Source organism: Phaethon aethereus, assembly GCF_964289735.1.
Source record: "Phaethon aethereus genome assembly, chromosome: 3".
NCBI classification, from domain to species: Eukaryota; Metazoa; Chordata; class Aves; order Phaethontiformes; family Phaethontidae; genus Phaethon; species Phaethon aethereus.
The window spans coordinates 17,775,009-17,798,094 of NC_138576.1; the positions used below are offsets into that span (position 1 = coordinate 17,775,009).

The 23,086-nt window shown below is 40.1% G+C and overlaps 1 protein-coding gene across 1 annotated transcript in view; it reads right to left on the bottom strand.

Moving 5' to 3' along the window:
* The window catches only part of ASAP2 (ArfGAP with SH3 domain, ankyrin repeat and PH domain 2), a gene marked incomplete at both ends in the record, with an annotated part of 92,466 nt that extends 70,007 nt beyond the window's left edge, over positions 1 to 22,459 (bottom strand). The window contains one exon of the mRNA XM_081998004.1: positions 22,334 to 22,459. Coding sequence (XP_081854130.1) covers positions 22,334 to 22,459 — 126 coding nt within the window. The remainder of the gene's footprint in view (positions 1 to 22,333) is intronic.
* Positions 22,460 to 23,086: the final 627 nt, after the last annotated feature.

A 23,086-nucleotide genomic window follows, 5' to 3' on the forward strand; every position in this document is an offset into this window, starting at 1 on the left:
GGGAAATAAAAAAAGTTATTTTTCAGCTGGGTCAACCTTCCAACTCTGGCTATCAGGCAGCCCCTTGATACAACATAACCCAATGGAAAAGACAACGGGAAAAACAGGAACGAGTAGGACGACCAACATACTCAGGTGCTCCTGCTGAAGAAACCTCCAGGGACATTTCTGAAGAAGAATTCAGCAGCTGCATGAGTGTGTCCAGCACTTTTACTACGCTGTTATCTCTACCAGCTACTGTTTCTTTTTTTTAACCCTTAGTATTACATAGTCTCAACGTTTCTTCGCATATTCGTTCACCGCTAGAACAGGCTTTGTAAGTTCAGTTTGTCTGGAAACTGGTACCACATTTTTATGGTCATAGCAGACACTCAGTCTGTAGAATAATGCTGAAACATCCAAGGTACCAATATGACTGAAGCAGGCTAAATACCACCTTGACTAACACTTGACTTAACACGGACTTTGCTAGCTGAGGACTTGTCTCAGCTTCTGTTCAGGTAGATGATCCACTCCAAAGCCATGAAAAACAGAGAAAAATTATCCCTGTAGCAAAGTATCCTACCTTTGTGTCAAGGCAACATGGACTCAACTTGTTATTTTTTCCCTCTCCAAGTCAAAAAAGAAAAAAAAAGAAGTGAGGAAATGAAGAAATTTGTGACAGTCAGTATTCCATGCAATTGTATTTGCATGTAAAACCTAAAAGAATATTGTAATTAGGAAAAAGAACAAACTGTCACAAAAATAAACTATGTTTCATTGTTTAAAAATATGAGTTTTTTATGGTTGATTTCAATTCACTGATGTGATTAACGAGAATGGGAAGAAATTCAACAGTGAAGACTGCTGTGAAGTTGTGGTTCAAAGGGAAAAATACATATATAAACTGGGAGATCAGTCAGAAAAAACTAAGGAGAATAAAGGGGTTTGGCTTACCAGATGATTGTAGAATCACCACAGGGTGCCAAAGTGATATAGCCATGAAAGAAAAACATGAAGATACAGGAGATCTCCTTCCACCAAAGACAAGGAAGCAAACAAAAAGTCACTGAATACTACATACTCTTTGAAATGCAAAAAAGGTGTACGTCCAAAATGTTTGTCTTGACAGCTTACATGTCTCTCTGAACCACTGGATTTTTGACTCTGGTAAACACTTGTGGAAAAATTACACACACAAAATGGGAGGCAATGTAGGTGTGGCTTTCACCCACCAGTATGTGAAGTATGGAATGCAATAAAAAGCTTTTCTTGAACTGCTTTGGTTTTGTAATTAGATTACTGGGAACAAGCCCTAGCAAACTTAAAATCAGCTAGCTCCAGCAGCTAGAGGGAACTGGAATGTGCTCATTACACAAATATAAATAAATATAAAGCATAACATGCTTAAATAAATAAACAACAATAATAATTTTTAAAAAAATTACAAGCAGAAAATGTAGGAAGAAAAGGCTGCCTTCCTGAAGCGATTCCCAGTCATCCAAGGTGCTTGGGCTATTTTCTAGGGAACTAATGATCCACAGGATTTTGTTTGGATAACATGGCACTGATTGCCCATACCTTGTGTTTGTTCGGTTACCCCGACAGACAAGCTGTAGCCTCCTCTCTCCTGAATGGTAGGATCCTACCTAAATTCCTTACTAGTGGTAACAAAGAAGAAAAAGGGATAAACACCAAGAAATATTTAAGCTAAAAATGTAAGCATAAGAACAGCTGAGTAAAAGCTATACCTGAAGAAAACTCTGACTAGAAATTAGGAAAACAAAAACAATTCTGGGAAGTTTTCCCAACAGGAGATAAAGAGTAACAGATACCCAGCCATTTTAAGAGGGACCTGAATAAATTTATGAAAGATTGTTATGTTGTTTCCTATTGTAGTAAGAAAATAGATTTGCTCCTGTAGGAGGTTTCTTTTAGTCCTCCATTCCATTGTGAAATTTTTTGATAATGCCGCATTTAAGAGTGGCTATGTATGCCTACAGACTAATGGACAAAATACTGAAAAACTTTCTAACTAAAATACTGTATTTTAGTTTTGCTTATAAATGAAAAAATGGGGAGAGGGACTTTGCCTTTGTTTAATTGGAAGACATTGGTGCCTATTCACAACTAGTGTTTCAAAGAAGTCATTTCAGTATAAAATTTGAAAATGTTAGCTCTTTGTCTTTAGTACTGTTCTTCATATTTTCTCACACTTTTCTCTGTCAAAATCTTAGCACTTAGAAATCAGTTTAAATACAGCTGTAGCTTTATTATGCTTTGAATCTTTAATCCTGCATTTGTTTCATAAATATATACACACTACACCAATGCACAGACACACATGCCAAAATGCTACCCTCCCCTAATTCAACCGCTTTGTGCACTCAGTACAGCGTCAGAAGAAATGAAATTCAAAATGGCTTCTGATGTTGCATATTCTAGCCTTTCTTTTTACCCACTTAAAATTCCCAGTAAACCTCTGAACCAGAAGAAAAGTGACTACATAATTCAGACAGTGGGATCATTTTTTCCTCTCATGTAATGCTTCTAGTTTTGACTCAAAAAACTTTTTTGCAAGACTGTTTATTTTGGCATCTTTTATTTCAGTGCAACGTAGTCAAAGAGGCCATATAAATCATTTTCATAGTCCCACTCAGTTTCTACTGATGAGCGCTCAGACCTCCCTCTTGTTAAAAACAGTAAATATAGCGTTGATTTAGGGAAAAAACCCAAATCCTATACAGTACATTAGAAAAGAAGATACATTACTGTAGAAGTGGTGCTATGCAGCGTGAACAGAAACATAAACTCAAAAGTGACCTTTTTGGCCATGCCTTTTTCAGTGCAATATTTTACCAAACACAGTATTTATGTCTTCTGTTCATTTATTTTTATGCAACTCCTAATGCTAATCTTCTGAAACCATTTTTAAGGTATATCAGAACCTAAGTGGTGTTGATGCAGCATATCTAGAGATCAGAGGTCACTTGTTTGACAAGGCTAAAACAAATATGCTATAATCAGCCTGACACTGATCTTGTTCTCTTCACATGAATTTCAAGGCTTCTAAATAAATGGCAATATTGGATTACAATACATGAACGTTAGGAAATTTATTATCAAACCTGGCACTCATATCAGTACTCTTCTTCAAAATGCATAGCTCATCTCACTTAAAATGTCATAGAAACATGATTTAGTTTGAAAACTGTTTTACCTTACAACCTAAGGCTACACAGTAAAAACAATTACAAAAGATGTCTAAGTTTATTTGCTATGCTTGAAAAATCTGGAATTTTTCATTTTTCTTGCTCTATCTTCAATTACTTGATCTCTCTGTGCAGTTATCACACATGATCATATACACCATCAAAACCCCAACCCCAAAATTACCTGCAATATGCAAAATTTTCTTAAATTGTAATTCATGTTCACAGAATCACAAAGGTTGGAAAGGACCTTCAAAATCATCACGTCCAACCATTAATCCAGTGCCACCATGTCCCCTAAGCCATGTCCTAAAGCGCCGCATCCACACGTTTTTTGAACACTTCCAGAGATGGTGACTCCATCACCTCCCTGGGCAGCCTGTTCCAATGCTTGACCACCCTCTTGGTGAAGACATTTTTCCTAATACCCAATCTAAACCTCCCCTGGCGCAACTTGAGGCCATTTCCTCTCGTCCTATCACTAGTTAGTTGGGAGAAGAGACCAACACCCACGTCACCACAACCCTCTTTCAGGTAGTTGTAGAGAGCGATAAGGTCTCCTCTCAGCCTCCTCTTCTTCACACTAAACAACTCCAGTTCCCTCAGCCACTCCTCAGAAGACTTGTGCTCCAGACCCCTCACCAGCTTTGTTGCCCTTCTCTGGACACACTCCAGCACCTCAGCATCATTCTTGCAGTGAGGCGCCCAAAACTGAACACAGGATTCAAGGTGCGGCCTCACCAGTGCCGAGTACAGGGGCACGATCACTTCCCTACTCCTGCTGGCCACACTATTTCTGATACAGGCCAGGACACTGTTGGCCTTCTTGGCCACCTGGGCACACTGCCGACTCATGTTCAACTGGCTGTCAACCAGCACCCCCAGGTCTTTTTCTGCCGGGCAGCTCGCCAGCCACTCCTCCCCAAGCCTGTAATGTCGCATGGGGTTGTTGTGGCCGAAGTGCAGGACCCGGCACTTGGCCTTATTAAACCTCATACCTGAAGTTGGCTTCAGCCCATTGATCCAGCCTGTCCAGATCTCTCTGCAGAGTTGATTTTTCCTAGCAAGTTAAGGCTAACATTTTGGCACCCATCACAAATACGCTTTGGACACACTGCTAATATGTTTTCACAAGATTCAGTAATACTTCAGTAATAATTCAGTAATTCAGTTAGGCATTTGGGGTGCCACAGGCTGAAAATTTCAAAATTACAATAACAAGGTAAATGCGTTTCTGAGGCCCACATAGAGTGTAGAAGCAGCAATTCAAATCTGTCCTGCTTTGGGCTGGGATAGAGTTAATTTTCTTCCTAGTAGCTGGTTTAGTGCTGTTTTGGATTTAGGATGAGAATAATGTTGATAACACACTGAATTTAGTTGTTGCTGAGTAATGCTTACACTAAGTCAAGGACTTCTCAGCTTCTCATACCACCCTGCCAGTGAGGAGGCTGGGGGGCACAAGAAGCTGGGAGGGGACACAGCCAGGACAGCTGACCCAAACTGGCCAAAGGGATATTCCATCTCATATGACATCATGATGAACAATAAAACTGGAGGGGAATTGGTCGGGGAGCAACAGCCACTGCTTGGGGACTGGCTAGGCATTGGTCATCAGGTGGTGTGCAATTGCACTGTGCACCACTTATTTTACATATTCTTTTACCATTATTATTATTATTATTATTATTATTGTCCCTTCCTTTTCTGACCTGTTAAATTGTCTTTATGTCAACCCACAAGTTTTACCTTTTTTTCCGATTCTCTCCCCATCCCACTGGCAGGAAGTGAATGAATGACTGTGTGGTGTTTAGCTGCCTCCTGGGTTTAACCACAACAAAATCTTTACACAAAATATTTTAAAGTTCTATATGCCTGATGAGACTTTAGCAACAAATATGTCTGTTATAAGTATACTAGGGAGAGGGACAAGCATACCAAAATAAAACGAAGAAAACACAGCTTTTAAAATGAGCACTAGAGAGAAAAGGACCCAACTACCAGTGATCAGTAGCAAAGTTTTTTTCCTCATGTAGGAACAAGGTCCAGTTTCACTTGCCAAAGGCTAATTTCCATTTTAACTGCTTCAAAGCTTCCTGCTCTGAACAATAAAATGTGCTAATTAGAACCAAACCCATCTTACCAGGAAGAAATCAGTCTGAGGTTACTGAAGCTTCCTGGAATGTTATTCTACATCCTACTTTGTATGCCTCAATCTGTGCTGACACTTTTAAAATAATAATAATAAAGCTGTTCAACTCCATTTCACATTGCCTGGAAAGTTTCAAGCCCACTGGGAAATACAATGTTCAAACATTTCATTGCTACTTCAAAAAAAACAAAAAACAAAAAACCCCCTCAAAACTAGCATCAATCCAAAAATCTATATTGTCTAAATAAATCTGTGCAATATAAAGGCTTCTTTCTTCTAGAAGGGGTATTGGCTCAAACTGATAAATATACTAAATACATTTCAGGCTGGCATAAAAAAATGCATGTATTATTTGCTCTTTACATTGGAGTTGGGGGAAAACAAACTCTTCTATTTTTATCATATTTAATTGGGAGAGGAAAAAACACAGGAAGGCAGAAACTGAGTAATTGAACATCCCAAAGATGATTTTGGCACCTTTTACAGAATCAAAGGGTATGGAGAAAAACAAGGCAGTAGCAGCATAAATGGAGAGTCCCCAGGCTCTAGTGGTTAGATGTTCATTAAACATCTTTTATGCCAAACTTACAGCAGAAGTCTGGGTCTTTATCTTATGCGAGTGTCATTTAACCAGTGCCTTATTTCTTTGTGTCTCAGAAAATAATTATTTATCTGTACAGGAACACGAAAATAGTCATACCGGGATCAGATCAACACTCCATTTAACCTGATATCCTATATCGGTAGTGGTCAACAGCAGATGTTTAGTGTATCTGCTTTTCTTTGCTTGCTGCACAACCTTCCCCAGGATAATCTCCCAGTTTTTAGAAATCAGTTTAGAAAGAAAACACTGAGAGATTCTCAACCAGAAACACTGCATAGCCCAACAGGCTATTGTCAAGAGAAACAAGAAGCCCAAGTTTTCTCTCTCCAGACAAGGGAAAGAAAAAAAAATAAACTCAATTTCTCACAGCTCAGTGTGAGTGCCCTTACGACTGCATGACAGCCTACTGTGGGAAGTAGTGAGAGAGGAAGGGGAAGGCGTCAGCCATCATCTTTGCTCTATTTTTTATTTAAAAGAGTTGATAGTCTCTAATAGATTCCTTTCTTCTTACCCACAGAGTTTCATTTTAGAAAGGCTAAAATTAACTATTTCACTTTTTTGGTTATTTGCATGGGCTTTTTGCTGAAAGCATTCACAGAACTGGATCTGGATGTGTGAAAAGTCTCAAGGTAATTAATATCTTTTTCTTTCTTTTTTTTTTTTTTAAAGGGTCCATTGGAACAATAAGAACAAAAAATTGCTTGGAAGCACTGCTAAAGTAGTAACAAAATTTTGGGAAATAAATCCTCAATTCATTTGAAAAAAATAATCCTAGAAGAGAGGAACCTATGTGTTCTTCCCCATACTGCACATCTAAGTGGCAAAGATACAAATAAAATATTAACATATTGACTTTAGATGCAATGTAAACAATTATCTTAACCATTATATCTTTAAAACAAAATCTAATCTCTCAGTTTTAGCAATTTGCATAAAAATATCAGGCTACTCAATAGTCATAAATCCTTCCCATTCCAGTATTTCAGGATAAATAATAAATGTCAAAGGCTGCTGCAGATGCTGACACAAATACGAATGGCCTTCCCAAAAACAAAGGGACGCAGGAAGAAACTTGGATAGATAGTAAGGAAAAGAGAAGTGATCACATAATTACTGTAGAGACAACAGAGCAAGAATCAGCCCTTGTGCCGTACTGGACTAGTCTTGTTTAAAAAGAACAACAGCAAGTTTTGAATACTTGTACCCAGCAAGCACAATCATTTGGCTTTTCTGGTGTATCTTTACAGGCAATCTGATACTTGCTGTAATTAAACCCCTCTGACTCAAAAGATCAGAGATATCCACAGACATTCTATCTCAGGTTGTTATTTTTCTATTAGAAATGAACTGTCTGTACTGCTGGCCTCAATCCACTTTTCTGTTGCAGAAGGTGGTAAAAAAATTCCTAAACTCTGTTATCTCCCTCCAAAATACGCTTTCAATTCTCCTACTGTTATATCTTAATCTCCGCCCTCCATGTATTAGTTTCTTTTCTAAATCGTCTCCAGTTTTCTTCCACTGATCACTGGGCACATTCAGGAAAGGACTAATACAAAGGCTGGGAAAAAACCTCATAGGCATAGTCCAGGGCAAGGCATTCTGGCCTCTGAACGTATTCTAGAAGAGTAGTAATTTCTAAAAAAAAAAAACAAAAAAACAAAAAACAACTTTAATTTTGGGTAATTACTTTTTTTGAGTGTGCGTATGAAGAAATGTTCCAGAATATTATATTCTACAGTAGCTATGACAGTTAATTTGTATAAATATACTCTTAGACTTGAGACCTGTCTACTTAAGAGGCTGTGAAAGTACAGAGACAGGCATGCAACAAAAAGGATGGGGTTTATGGCAGAATTGTTTCTGCAAAGTCTCTTTTCACAAAAGCATTATTTCTCCAGCATCTGGGTTTGTCGTTCTTGTGGGCCCAATGCCAACGCAATCTGTTTGAACAAGCACTGGTCTATCCGGCAGAAAAATGTAGTAAACATTTTGGCTCTAAACTATTGTGCATACAGCTAAGGGTATGCATGGTTGAATGAGGTAATACCACTGCTTTGGGAAATTAATAGTTGTAAGTAAAAGGTAATTCTGTTGCAAAGGTAACAGATTAGAAAATCTGACACTGCTGTATGTTATATACAAAAACACACTTGAGTATGCTGACTTTGTACAATGACTTTAGTTTTTATTAAAACAAAGAAGCGATGCCTAAAAATCAGAATTCTCTACAAAACCATTGCCATCAGTAAAGAGAAATCCCAAATCAGAGGTTCAGAGCCTACAAAATGTTACATCATTAATACAAGTCACGACATGATACTGTTGCACACTGAGCGAAATAAACGTGCTGTATCTGTGTATTAATCATTCCATGTCCACATGCTTCCCTCGCTACACAAAGTTGGAAATGCAACAGATACTTAAGCAGGGGACAGACACCAAGCATTCTTGTATAATAAAACCTCTTGGCTAAGAGAAAAGAATGGAGGCTGCTTATGTCAGCTGTTTCTTCAGAATGCATCCAGATCCTGCATTAACCAACTTTATACTGAGAAGTACATTTTCCTTCTCTTTTCATAATTTCACCACCAAAATTGCAGCTACCTGCCTTCAAAGACAACATGACTGGACTTTAAATACAGATCTCATAAGCAATGTAATAGACTTGATGCACTTACTCTTTACAGTGGCTCATTTTTAAACAAAGGGTGTATAAATAAAACTCCCTTATTTATTATTTAATTGTTTTTTCATTTTCCAGTTGCACTAGCCAATTCCCAATATCCATATCCATGTAATTAGTATTACATGCTTCAACATCCTCAGATACATCATTATGTAAAACAAAGTAACATAGATAACAAAATAAAGTTCCAGCGACGACTGTTTTGAACATCCAAGTAAACTTTACCATCCCTTTACCCATGTCAAAATTCTCTGGTCCTCAGCCTGCAAGAGACTTTTCTCTAGCTTCATGTTTTTGCATTTCTGTCTGCTGTCAGCATCCATCAAAGCCCTTCGCGGTTTGGAGCACAGCTGTTGGGAGAGGCTGATCCTCACCCTGTATCGCTCAACAGCATTTAGATGAGCTAGGCTGATGGGATTTTCCTTTTGCAGATTTCTCAATTCAGTACTCTTTTTCCCTAGTATTAAATCCCTTTATACACCATCAGAGCCAACAAGAATTAATCTTTGCAGAACATAATGCCTTTTTATTCTGTATATGACAAGCTTTTTGAATAGAGAATTTTTAGTTATTTATGGGAGTAATCAACATAAGTATCTTTCCAGATACTTCTTAAGTATCCCACATCAATGGTCTAATTGGTTTTAGTAGTCTTTAATCCCTCTACTTGAACCAGGCAGACATCCCAGTTGCAATCTCTATAAAATGATGACAAACTAAAGAGTTTTAGTTTTCCCCATATATGGTGCACTTACTCTACCCTAAAAATTAAAACCTTTGTGGTGTGTGCATAGATCAGCTGAATGCCATAAACTGAGCTATGCCTCACCATCCAGCACTCCTTTGATTTTTTCTTTATCTTCTTTATTTATCCAGTAATTCTAGGGACCAGAAAGTAACAAAGAAAAGAGCCTACAGAAACATAGCCCAATGAAACCTCAGTCTTAACAGGCCTCTGAGAACTTCTTAGCAGAAACAAATAATAAAAAAATCATAAATAATAAAAATAATAAAAAATAATAAAATATGTATTACAAACATCTCTGGCAAACATATATATGAGGTGGCCATTCTGAAAGGGAATAAAAGGGACACAAACTTTATCTATTTCACAATTCTGTAACTTTAAGGACACCATACTCCCGCAACAAAGCATGGCTAACTAGAGGGGCCTCCAGAAGAGAGAAAGGCAAATCACCTCAAATGTACCAAGTATTCCTAGGGAAACACTGAACCAGTTGTCAAAATTTGGATTAGCAGAAGTAAATCAGACATCACCTCTGTACTATTAGGATAGAAATTTATGAAAGGCATCTACCTATAATACTGGTGGTATATTAATTACTACATCTTCATTTTCTTCAGTGGAGAGTTGTTTCCTTTTACAGTTTAATACATTTTGTAGTTAACCTTTCAGTTTCATTTGCCAGTTCTCACATGAAAGCCCAGTGCCAAATGATAAAACTCATTTTCTATTGGAACACTGTAAAATTATTTCTATTCTATTCTATAGTAGCTTCCAGACCTCAGCCTGTGATTTTCACTCCAACCTCTCTATAGTTCAGTATACCACCTTTGAAAATCTCTGCATGGTCTCTCAGTATTAATGCATTTTTCCCCCACTGAAAATTAACTGCATGATAGCATAATTAACAGTAGCTAATGCAAATATAAGATTAGCTAACTTACGCCAATCAAACATTTGACAACATCAGTATCGTCCTCTTTCGGTTAAATAGAAAAAAGAAACTGCACTAATTTCATTTTGTTGATGCTTTGTCACTCTGTAGCTAGCAGTAAAGAGCTTGAGTGCTTGTCGTATAAATGCATAAACATAATAGTCTATAAATTTCCATTTGGGAATTTGTTTTTAAATGAAAGAATGCATCCAAACTGTCATATACGGTCATTGATTTTAGGTGCCCAACTAAAGAAATCTCAAGACACTATTACAGTCTTGAAAACAGAGATCTTAAATTCTGCTGGGATTTCAACAGCTTTAAGTATAACTAAAATTAACAGTTCAGGCACTCCTATCACTAAGGACAGCTTCCTAGAAGTTTAAGTGAGTTTTAAGTCACACAATTATTAGTGTACCAAACAGTAGATATAAAACACCCATTTACATCATATTTGATGTAAAAATGAAAGCTTTCTCCTCTCCCTTTGCCAAAATAATTAGGGAGTTCACATACACAGAAGATACTTATAAAATGGAGTAAACAGTACTTCCCTATACCACTGAGCATTAGGGAGGTAAATTCATACACAGCTGCTACCTAAGACAAAACAACAACTCCATTTAAAAACAAAGCCATTTTGAACAGAGAAGCAGCTCCAGACCTATCAGCACTTTTGTTGTGTTCTTAAAAGAACTAGTCAACAGCTACTGAGTCAACTGACTGAAACTGAAGAGACAAACACCTGAATCTATATGTAAACAAGCACCATGTGTCCTTGCACCATCACCACATCCATATGGCTTGGGGGATGGGGAAGGCAGTGGCCAACACTATCCCTCCATCCTAGCACAGAGATGACTGAAAATACTTACATGAAAAGCATGTCATCCAGAACCAGAGCAGTTAAGCAACAGAAGAAAATGAACTAAGCAAAAGAATGAATGAAATCAAACAAAAAGCAGCTTACATAAAATTTACTACTTCATTGCTTCTTCAATGCTACTCTCTTCAGCACAGCTAGCATCTAGTCTACATGGAGCTCAAAGTGTAGGAGGGCTCTGCTGGTCTTTTTTCTGTTGTTGTGTAACATACACCTACAGTTTTGGAAAACAAACAAATGATTAAAAACATGTGCTTTGCAAGATTCTATACTGCATGTGACAACAGAGCAAGGACTCTGCGTTTGCATGTGCTAAGGAAATTTCCACTCCACTACAGCCAAACAGTAATCCTGTTTGATTGAAGGGGCTTAAAATGATTAGTAAATGCATTTGTTTCCAAGTTGACTTCCCTAGAATACTGTCTAGGTTTCCTTGAAATTGCATATCCTAGGAAAGAAATCTTTCACTAACAAAGAACAAAAAACATAAAACATGAGGAAATAATACACACAAACATTCACATCACTTCACTACTTTTTTCCCTCCCTATATGCCTTCTAAATGTAGAACAAAGCTTTCAGGAACGTAAAAGTAATTTGTTCAGCTCTAATCACTTCAGCTGTTTTGATGTATCTACATGCATACTTAGCATAATGCCTAGACAGAATTATAGATTTCAGACTGGAACTACATTGATAATCTGATCTTTAATCAGGGGTAGCTGAGCTGTCCACAAACAGCTGGTGGTTCTATAAACCATACTGCTCTGAGACAATCAGGAGCAGAATTTCAGCCTTCCCTCTTAATTCTCTATTTCTTCTTGGTTTAACAAGACAGATGCTAGAATTTAGACTACAGGTTCTTTCATGTCAACTTTTACAGCCACCTCTTAAAGAATACACTCCAAAGAAATACACTTCGCTTCACAATATGTCACTTCCATAGTAAATATTTTTGCGAAACAAAGTTCACATATACAAAGAAGCAAATTTTTCAAATTCTGTCCAACACCTACTCACTTGAAAACAAAGCCTACTGCTCTAAATGAAAAGTACTGAATCACACTACCCAAGCTTATTTCCTGCAAAGCAGCATTGCTCATAAGAACAAAGCTATTCAGTTACGGCGCTGTATCTCAGTTCCTCCATCAGCAAGTTCTCCCTCATAAGGAAAATTATTTTCTCTTTCCGAATAAAACTGAGATATATACAACTGCTAATAAAGTCTGCCTAACACTTAGTACTGTGTCCCATCTTCCAGATATACAACATGCAGAACTCTTCTTCCACTCTCCTAAACTATAGCGTAGGATGTAGCTAAGAATGATAGCACCCTTATCCACTTTCTTCCATCACTATGCCTTCCCAATATCGTTGTTACCTGATTATACTGATGCTTTTGACATTAGCCCTCTCTCCACATTCTCTGCCTGCCATTTTCATCCTACTTCCTGCATAAACACCATCACACTCCCTTTTCCTTTGCAGGTCCTGTCAGTTCTGATTCCTCTGATCTTCTTTAGGCTTTTGATGCATTTCCTTATCCCCTCCTTAATTCTTCAGCCTATACACCAATTCCTGACCCCTCACTCCTCATATACCATCACGGTATATCTGCCTCTGGATGACTCCCTCAACGCCCAGCTTGACTAATTCAGATTCCATTTTCTCACTCTTCACTTTTGCCTCATATTACCTCTTAGACATTTCAGCTATTACTTTCGGAGCCTTACTTTTTCTTTATTCCCATTGTTTGCTGTTTCTTAGCCAAATTTACTCCTCCACTTAATCCCTACATTGATGTAAACTTCATGAAAGAAATCTGGATTTAGTCCAAATAAAAGCAGCTGGTAGTCATCTTAAACACAGCAAATCTCGTATCTAATACCAAAACTCTTCCAGCTTAGGTCTCTGTCCCCACCAGGAGAAACTGCATACAATAAGCATTCTGCATACAGAAGAGCTTGAGCTTGGTACTAACAAATGTGTTAGGGAAAACAAACAACTTGGTACTAACAAATGTGTGGGAAAAGGCTAGGAAAAAAAAGATAAACAATCCTACCATCAGCTTACAATAAAATCAACAGTTACAACAGCAAACTTCTGTTCGTCCCATAACTTTATCTACAATTTCAAGCTGGGTTTAAGGGGGAGGGGAAAAAAAAATCTGTCTCAGTTAAAAGGGACTAAACCAGAGATTTTAGCTTTACATGAAACCTGGGTATAATCACCTTCTACAATTTTACAAGTATGATTCTCAGTAATTCTGTTTTTCTATGAGAAATTGCCAGCACCAATGCAAAAGTAAACAAGGAGACACACAATTTCCCCGATTGAAGTTATTGCAAATCTAACTATGCTACAACTTAAAATATTAAAGCAAACATGAAAGTACTATCTTCTTGCATACCAGCAGCAGTTGCTGTAAATACTTGTTTACGGTATTTCTCAAGCACTTCTGGTCACTTTGCTAGCCTGTCACTCACCCAGGGATACTTGCAATCTTTGAGTAAGAACATCTCTTCTCCTCAATTCCAGAGTTGTGGTCTGCATTTCTGCATCCATTGCAATCATTTTTACTGGCTGTAAATACTTATCCTCGTCTCTTCATCCCTGCTTTTTTAACCCTCTGTACTTAGATATTATCCTAATCCTCAGAGGATTTTGCTAGTTACCATCCTAGTTCTTTCAGAATCCTAGAAAATAAGTTAACCAGCCTCAACAAACTAAGTGTTTTAAGTTCACACTTCTGTTTATTGCTTTGCTTACTTGCATCTCTATTTCTGCTATCTATTTTACCTTCTCCCATACTTGGAGCTCAAAAACTGCAGCAGAGCACTCATTTATATTTGACAATACTACATTATCTTTAATACTACTACATTCTAACTGCATGTTATCCTTTCTTTTTCTCCTCACAGCTCTATGTGTTTAAAGAGTTTTTGTTTTCTTTACTGCCTGCTGTCTTTCCTAAAGAAACCTGACTTTTGCAAATATGTCTTATCTTTACACATACTCTTTAATGCTAAACTATCCTCCAACTACCTGTTTTTTTCTTACTATTGCTGATAGGCTCTGCTCATGTTGTGATGTTCTTATTGGGGTGTTTCAAGTCTGTAGTTTTGCCTATAATTTTCCCTTTTCTGGGGTATTTCATGAACATTCTTCATGCCTTAGTATATAAACTCTGCAGATCTGCTGACCTCACTGGCTATCAGTTTAATGACTTTTTCCCTAAATACAACTATTTTTCCTTGTTTTGCCATGGTTTTGCTTTTAATTTCTTTGTTTTACTTTTAGCACACAATGAATTGAGCCCTAACCATTCAACAAATGCTTCACTTGTTTCCAGCCTCATCCACAACATTCATTTGAATCCTGCCCTTAAATCAGTGATTCTCACATTAGCTTCTCCTGCTTCTACCCATTTCCTTCTGTAAAAGTCAACATCTTGGCTTGTCATCATAGATGCCTGACCATAATATGGCTGAAATACAGCTTTTATTTATTCCTCTTGCACTCTTCCTCCATGCTTGTAGTGTTAGCAGACAGCCCGCTTTACCAGACCATAACCAACAGGTCTCAAATTGAAACCTGTCTATCATCAACCATGTAGATCCCTTCTGCATAGTATCACTACAATATAGCCTTTCACTCTAAGATAAGGTTTTTATCCATGATCTTATAATTCAATTTTGATTGTTTCAACGTTCCAGCCTTGACAAATACAGTCTTCGTCAGCCACATCCACTCATGACACTAAACCTTTCAGTTTGTCTTCTATGCAATGAATCCTTCTCCATACTTGTAACAGCACTCTCCTTTGCATTAAATGTAAGACAGTGGTCTTTGACTCTAATACTTTTTAATAGGCAACACCAATCATCTCTTGATGACTCATGACTACCCCTCCCTCTGGTCAGACTAACTTCAGCCATAAACACCCATTTGTTTTTTTTAGAATCACACCTTTGTGTTTTCCTAATAATGTTTAGTTGCTACATTTCTTAACAACACTTATGTTTTATAGCATCTGCAAACTCTGCTGAGCTATACAGATCACTAAACATAGAATGAGAAGGGGAGCGAGAATGGATATCCCCACAGCTGGAGAAGCTGCAGAAAGAATTCACCCAGAGAACATGTCTTCTTCCCACTCTAGCAACTTCATGAAGAATGTAACATTTATTTAGAGCCAGTGAGAACTGCAGGCAAGTGCAGACTCTTGCCACTAGCCCATCCATGACACACACCCCAGCTTAGTGTGAAGCCCATCTGAGCCCCAGCCATGGCTCTAGTACCATGGACAGGGCTGGGCCAAGGCTGCTGCAGGGGGGCAAGGCTAGGGGAGCGCCATAGAGGTAGGGCAGAGCACCAGTAACCTCTGTAGCAAAGGAGTTTCAAGAAATTAAGAAACATAAGGAGACCGTAAACATCAAGAAAGTATAGAGAAGCTTGACACAAAAGGCAATAGAGGCAAGAGCTAACCTAAGCAGGGCTAGGCCCAACTTTTCTGGAGCTTCAGGTGCAAAGGTTAGCTGTTTCTGGAGAAATAGGGCAGACTGGTCCTTGTGGGTTGTTAAGAAGCTGGAGTACAGGAGTTTAGACAGGCAATGGTTGCATGTAACATATACATATATAAACACACACATAGAAGGTGAAAATTATAAAAAACATAGAAGATTTAAGAGTTGAACTAAAATGTTTAAGAACCACTACTCTAACGCATATGAATAAAAAGAAACCACTTCACGGTGTTTCAAACACAGTACACTAGTTAGAAGCACCCAGTTTTCGATTCCTCCACTTCAGCCATATTCATCAGCCTGTCCACCTGACACATGGACTGTAAGCATTTTGGAGCAGGGATTAGGCTTTTGTCCTGTGACTTTGCAATGCCTTTCAGAACGAAGGCCTCACACCTAGCACTAACCTTTACACCTACCACTGCTGTATGTTATAGTACAAAGAGAACAACATGAAGATGAGAAGAGGAAGTGAAAGTGGGTTAAACCTAAGCAGAATTAGCCACTTTCCACACCTATCCTCTTCTAGCATCAGCACAAAGTACACTAAATACAGATAAGGTGGTTCTGAGAAATGCAGTGGCACTAGGGAAAAATCAAGACAAAAGCCACAGTTAATAAAAATTCTTCAGAAATGTACATATTTTTGCATTTATCCTTCTATGGGGAATGGGGGCATTTGGTGATAAGAAGCAGATGCATCATCGGATGCACCAGGGTAAGGTGCACAGCAATCTACTTGTATGGCTTGAAATTAACTGACTGCACATTGTCTGTACTTTAAAGATTTAAACTCTGTATTTTAAAATATGCACAAAGCTCTAGCTGAAGACTTACAGTTTAGCTCCTGTATTTCTTCAAGTTCCGTCCTCTATATTCCTCTCAAAAAGAAAAAAATTCCCACACTCCTTTCGAAATCATCATGCCATTTGTGTCATAATGACTTTTCCAGAAACCTCTTTGGATGCTGATGACAGAGAATCACGATTCCAGAAAGGAAGCAGAAGTGGAACACAAAAAAAGTTTTGAACAACATGTATTTATGGAACTGTATTTAGTAATGAGGTAAGAAAAGGGTGCAAATATGTTCTACCAAAGAGCACATTATAGTAGGCACAAAGATATGATTTATTAAAATGAAGTGTACAAATAACAATAGTAAATTTCCCCAAAATGCACTGCAATATATGACATTTCCTACTCTTCTCAAAGTATACGAAAACACTTTCTTCACATAGCTTTCAAAAGCAAGTCACAATCATGTAGTATAAGATGACAGAACTCCAGTCCTAAAGACCTAACAAGCAAAAAATAGATGACGGGGAAAGTATAAGTTTTAAAAACACACATGTGTATGCATATACCAAGTTTCACATCTGCCCACCCTACCAAGCTGCTATTACCTCTCGCGCTCGTTAGCTTTGCAGAACAAAAATGGAACAAAGAGAATTACAGAATTTTAACATACAAGAGGGAATGAAATTCAACAAGCATCGATCCCTTATGCCTCTCCAATACAGCTGAAAACTGTGGGATTGCCTTAAGTGGCAAGAAGTTGTTACCATTTCTGATACAAAAGCTTGCATTATAAGTGACAGAGAGGAAGGAAAGGATTTGATACTGAAACGACATGCTGCATTCCTAGGATGGGAAATTACCCCCCACACACACACAAATAATCTTTGAAACTGTAAAATAACAATCATTGAGGTGCAATTATCATGGAATAGGACCCTACAGAACAAAGGCAAGTAGAGACCTGAAATTACAAATTATGACTGTAACATTAATTTTACAGATTTTACAGAAATTCCTGGAGAATTTTAAACAGACCCCAAACAATTAAAATCTCTTTCTATCCAGAGAACTATAACCATCTTTGGTACCACTACACTGTTTTTTTTGATTGTATGTTTTACATCTTTCCACCAGATATTCATCCTGTCTACTTCTTATAGAATCATACAAGGTTGGATGTGGCGCTTCAGGACATGGTTTAGGGGACACGGTGGCGCTGGATTAATGGTTGGACTTGATGATCTTGAAGGTCCTTTCCAACCTCAGTGATTCTGTGAAAAAAGATGTCTAAGATCATCAAGTACAACCATCAACCCAACAACACATTCATCCCAGTAGCAAGTGCTACTGTGCTGGGGAGGGTGTTCCAGTAACCTATTAAACTTCACCCAGTGTTTCAATTCTCCTCTCTTTATAGAGAAATCTGTGCATGCAGTGAAGTTGAAGTAGGCAAGGTAAACTTTGCACCTGAAGTCCTGACTTAGACGGAAATGTCTTTAGCACATCAACTCTCTGCTACTCTCTTGTTTACACAGTAGCCTGCCCAACAGCCCCCTGCCGTTCTTTCTTGGTCCAGAAGTGCTGGACCATGATAAACAGGTAGAATAGAAATAAATGTGGAGGATTTTTATGGGCTTCAGTTCCAGTCTTTATTGTAAAACTTAATCTGTGCTTCAAAAAAAAGTGGCACACTTGGATTCTACTTATTATATCACTCTATAAAATAGTTTCTAAAAGACCTTTAATAATCACAGCCATTAGGACCACTTTGCAGGCTCCATTACAGTTTAGGGACTATTTCATTTAACTTATAGCACATAAAAGAGAAAAGTGTATGTTCTAAGTAATAGCAGTCCTAAAATCAGATTTTTAAGCGTTCATAGCTTAAAAATGGTCACCACATATTTTTAGATCCTGGGACCTTTAATAGAAACAGTCAACTAAAAAGACTGCATTTGTCAGACTAGATTACTGATTTAAAGCAACCCCTAGCCCAACCATGTGACTATGCTCTGCGCTCTATCAATTAAAACTTGTTTAATCTTTGCATGTATGATAGTGACTAAGACTAAACAGTAGGGCCTGCGACATATACTGCTCACTTGTAATTTTATTTTAGCAGAAGCTAAAGATTCCCAACATCTTGCTAAGCAACATCCTAATCTGAGAACAATGCAGAAATTATATGATTCCTTTTCCTTTGAAATCACGTTGTGTTCCATGAGCATGCCTTCCCTAATCCCTTTTCCACTACAGAGAGCAAAGGATCAGATTCTCTTTCTCCAAGTGTTTGAATAGGCACCAGCTCCCCAACTGCAATGCAGGTGCTTCTGGTGATCTGAAAGGCTGTGATCTGGGGTCTGTGGTTGGTGTATACATCACATAAACCAATAAAACTTAAAGTACTTTCAACTGATACTAAAAAACAATCATATTCTGCAACTGACAGAGGTCAGTTAATCCAAGTTCAGAAAACACTGATTTAAGGCAATACCATTGCCCACAGAGACATATCGGTAAATTATACACTTATAATTGTCCAACATCTTATTGATTTCCTCACTTAACAAGCCTTTTCCACTCCATCACTGAAAGCAAGGCCTCATTAACTCAACTTTTAAGACACTATTAGATACCTGCTAATTAACCAAGACAGAATTACAAAACTGGTAGCCAGCAGCGTTAATGCTAAGTGCGAAAGACTTCCCATTGGGATCTGGAGACAGGTATCTGTGTTTACACAGAGCTGAGCTCAAGCTAACAAGTCACACCAGCCTCCACCTCCTGTGTTTCTGCACTGCCTCCCCCTGTGCCTCTGCTTCCACAAGTGCCGAGGCTCGGAAGACTCAAGCTGGCTCCACGCTGGCAGCTGCATAGTCCATTCCAAAACCAGATTTGCTGGGAAAAGCAGTTAAGAGACATTCTCAAAATATCAGTATTAACCAGTTAATTAGTTGATTTAATACATGTATATGATATCCTGGAAAATAAAAAAACTTAACTGTGTTCAGTTAATAAACTCGTTCTTACAGTCACTTGTTAAAATCAATGCATACACAAAGCCAGCAGTCAGCATGGCTTCAACTTACCTATTAACTGTTTTGAGTAGCACATTCCCTAAATCATACACAGCCAGACTTTCCTAATTTTCAGAACCATACTGTCTACTGCAACAGAGCAGCACCCACCGGACACTGATGCTTCACAGTACTTGTGACACTGGAAATGCAAACAAGTTCTTTGTATTACCTGTACATTTTTAGATACATTCTTTACTAAGTCTTAGTTCATAACAAGCTGATGAACTAATTCTTGCCTAGCCTTTTAGAAAAAAAGTGCTGAGCACAGACTTCTCTGTTACACAATTTATAGAGAGCTTTTTATCAAAGGATCACATTTAACCTGAAAAACCGGGCATGTCATGCTAAAGGACCTCAGTATTTCCAAACCAAAGAAGTCTAAGTCTGAAAAAAGATTTCACAGTTTTGAAATCATTAAAATTTATTTGTTGGTCTGGATAAATCACGAAGAAAAAAATTCAGTAGTCATTTCAACACAGGCTTTAGGACAGCAGCACAAACAGGCAGCAACTGCTGCTGTTTTGCCAGAAGTGCTAGATAGATCAATACTATAACAGCTATAGCCAGTGCAATCTCCCATCTCCTGCCTTGCAAACTTTACTTAGATCTCTAAGACACTAGGCATATTCTTTATCATCGTTACATAAAAGATAATTTTTGTACCTAAGATAGCAGATAGTGTCTAATATCCAAAATATGCAGAGATACAAAGATTTAACATAGTGAACAAGTTTCTTAAAAAAAAATAATCAGACAGCAGTGTATCAGAGATATGACACAAAAACAAATGCAAAGCCAACAGATTAAATAAGGAATCCACCATAGTCAAATGTTTAAATGCGTATCATTCTAACGTAAAAAAAGGTTTTTCAAGACGCAACTGACTGAGCTGAATCTCTAAAAGACTTTAAGAAATTCATGCCATCATATATAAATTTTGTACATGAAAATGAAAAACAAAAACTTTTGTGCATGTTTTTTCTGAGAATTGATATGACATTTTTGCAACCGTAGAGCTTTAGAAATTGAGGCTTAGAGAAAGACCAATTTCAGTGAGGCTTGTAATAAAAATCTCTAAATCTAGCAAAACTGCTTTTGATTCAAATGCTTACACTAAACTTCGATTTTGTGTTAATTATTAGGCAGCTCTACCTTACAACTAAAATGATTGATTATGATAAATATTCTTTAAGCAAAAGTTGCCTTTGATACAGAATTGTTGATCTTAAGACTATCAGGTTAATAAGGTATAATTAAATACAGGCATTGAAGTGCAAGCTTGCAGGGAAGAAAATTACCTCAGGAACAAAACAGTAATTCCTTCTGTGCAGATTATTTTGAATTCAACTCCTTGCTTTAGTGGTTTTGGGAACTGGCAAAACAGGAAAATCTTGAAAAGGGTGTTTAAACACCTAACCTGGGTTTTGTTCACTTAAGACACGTTAATAATCCATTGCTAGTGGCAGTTCTTTTGTAAGAAGGGACATCAACTACTGACAAGATTATTTTTGCTGGAGAGGCTCTTTTTAAAAGATATGCTTACTGCAGAACAAATCAACTAAACACACACTGTAAGAACTGATGTAACAGGTAGATGCAGCAAATCAATCTGCATCACAAGTAAGATCTCCCCCCTCCCACAAGTTACTTCAGAGAAGCTGCTAGAGGAATCGAGAGACACAGACGCTTCTCGTTGCATTGTGCGTGTATGACTGGGATGTGGAATGTGCTCTCGTTGTGTTCAGACCTGTCCCACATTTCCCTCTGGTTTGAAACAGGAGGGAAAAAGCGCCTCTCTCCCCAGTTGTTGGCGGCCACCCTCCGTGGCCGGGAGGGCTCCTACCGTCAGCTTCAACAGCACATTTCGAGATTCTTTAAAGAAAGAAAAACAAACCGCTCTCTTCGCGAGACAAAAGCCCCTCACACGAAGTATCCGCAGCCCAGGCTGTCCAAGAGAAGGGAAAAAACCGTGGGCTCAGGCTCCCGTGCACCGAGGGGAGGCCGAGCCGGCGCTGCCTCGGGGCCGGCGTGGCCCCACCGCCCCGGGAAGGGCAGGCATCGCCTCACAACCGTGGAGAAGCGGCTCCTGAGGGAAGGCGACCTTAACAGCGTATGCCCGAGGCGGGGGAAAGGGTGTTTAAATTTCTATGTGCGGGGACGGGAAAGAAGATTAAATCCCACCTGTGCCAGTAGGCGGGCAGACACACACACACCGGGAGGAATGGACACTCCAACCGCCCGTACCACCGGGGCTGCCAGGGCCCAAGCCCCATACGGCAGCTGGCGGGGAGGGAAGGAGGAGCGGCGGGGCCGAGGCAGTTCAAGTGTCGCTGTGCAGGAAGGGGCAGAGGCGGGGAGGCTGGGGAGTAAAGTCCCCCTCCAGGTAGGAGGGTAGGGCGGGCGGAACCGACCGGCTCGGGGCTCCACGAGCGCCGGGAGGAGAGTGGAACGAGGGCTCGGGCTCCCCTGCACCCAGGGCTGAGCGAAGCGGGCCAGGGGGCAGCCGGCGCTCCTGCCCTTCCCCCTTCTCCTTTTATTTCCCCTCTCCAGCCGGGCGATCCCCATTTCCTCTCAGCGGCAGCCGAGGGCGCTCCTCGGGGCCGGGCGGGGAGAGGGAGCGGCAGGAGCCAGCGCCGGTAGCGCCTTGTTCTCTGCTGCCGCCGCGGCGGGCAGCCAGGCCGGAGGGGGCTGCGCAGCCCGCTGCCCGCCCCGCCGCGCCTCCCCTGCCGGGGCTCACCTCCTCGATGGCCGCCACCGTGTTCCTGCACTGGGCCATCCGGGTGGTGAAGTTGGAGGCGGTAGGTGACTTGTAATCCTCATTGGTCTCGGACACGAATTCCGACACGGAGATCTGGTCCGGCATGGCGGGGCGGGGATGAGTAGGGCGAGGGGAGGGGAGAGGGGAGGGGGGGAAAAGCAGGCGGCTCCGTGGGGGAGGGGAGGGCCCGGGGGGGCTCCCCCCTCACATCGCTCGGCAACCGGCGGCGGCGCCGGTAGCAGCAGCGCCCTCCTCGCAGCCCCGCCGTCTGGAGCGGTGTTCTTCCTCCGTCGCCACACAAGGAAATTCCCCGCACCCACACTCCTCCTCCGCCTCCTCTCCGCGCGATCACGCAGCACCGGGGGCCGGGCACACGCCCAACGGCGAGCGGGGGGAGGCGGCGGCGGCGGCGGGAGCTGCCTCCACACCCCGCCCTCCCTTTCGCTTTCTCCCTCACACACACACGCACATGGGGCGGAGGCGGGCTGCGGCGCGGCCGCATGCCCCCCCCTTCAGTCTCCGCACGCCGGGGGAGACCTGCCGCCACGCACTGCCCCCCGGCGCCCGCCCCGAGAAGATGGCGGCCTTCCCGAGTCCCGCCGGGGGGAGAGGAGCGGGCAGAGGCGGAGGGAACGGCGCGGGTGTAACGGCAGGCACCGGCTGGGTAATCCCAGGGACAGGCAGGACAAATCCAGCCGTGTAATTTAGATCGTGTTTAACAACAACAACAGC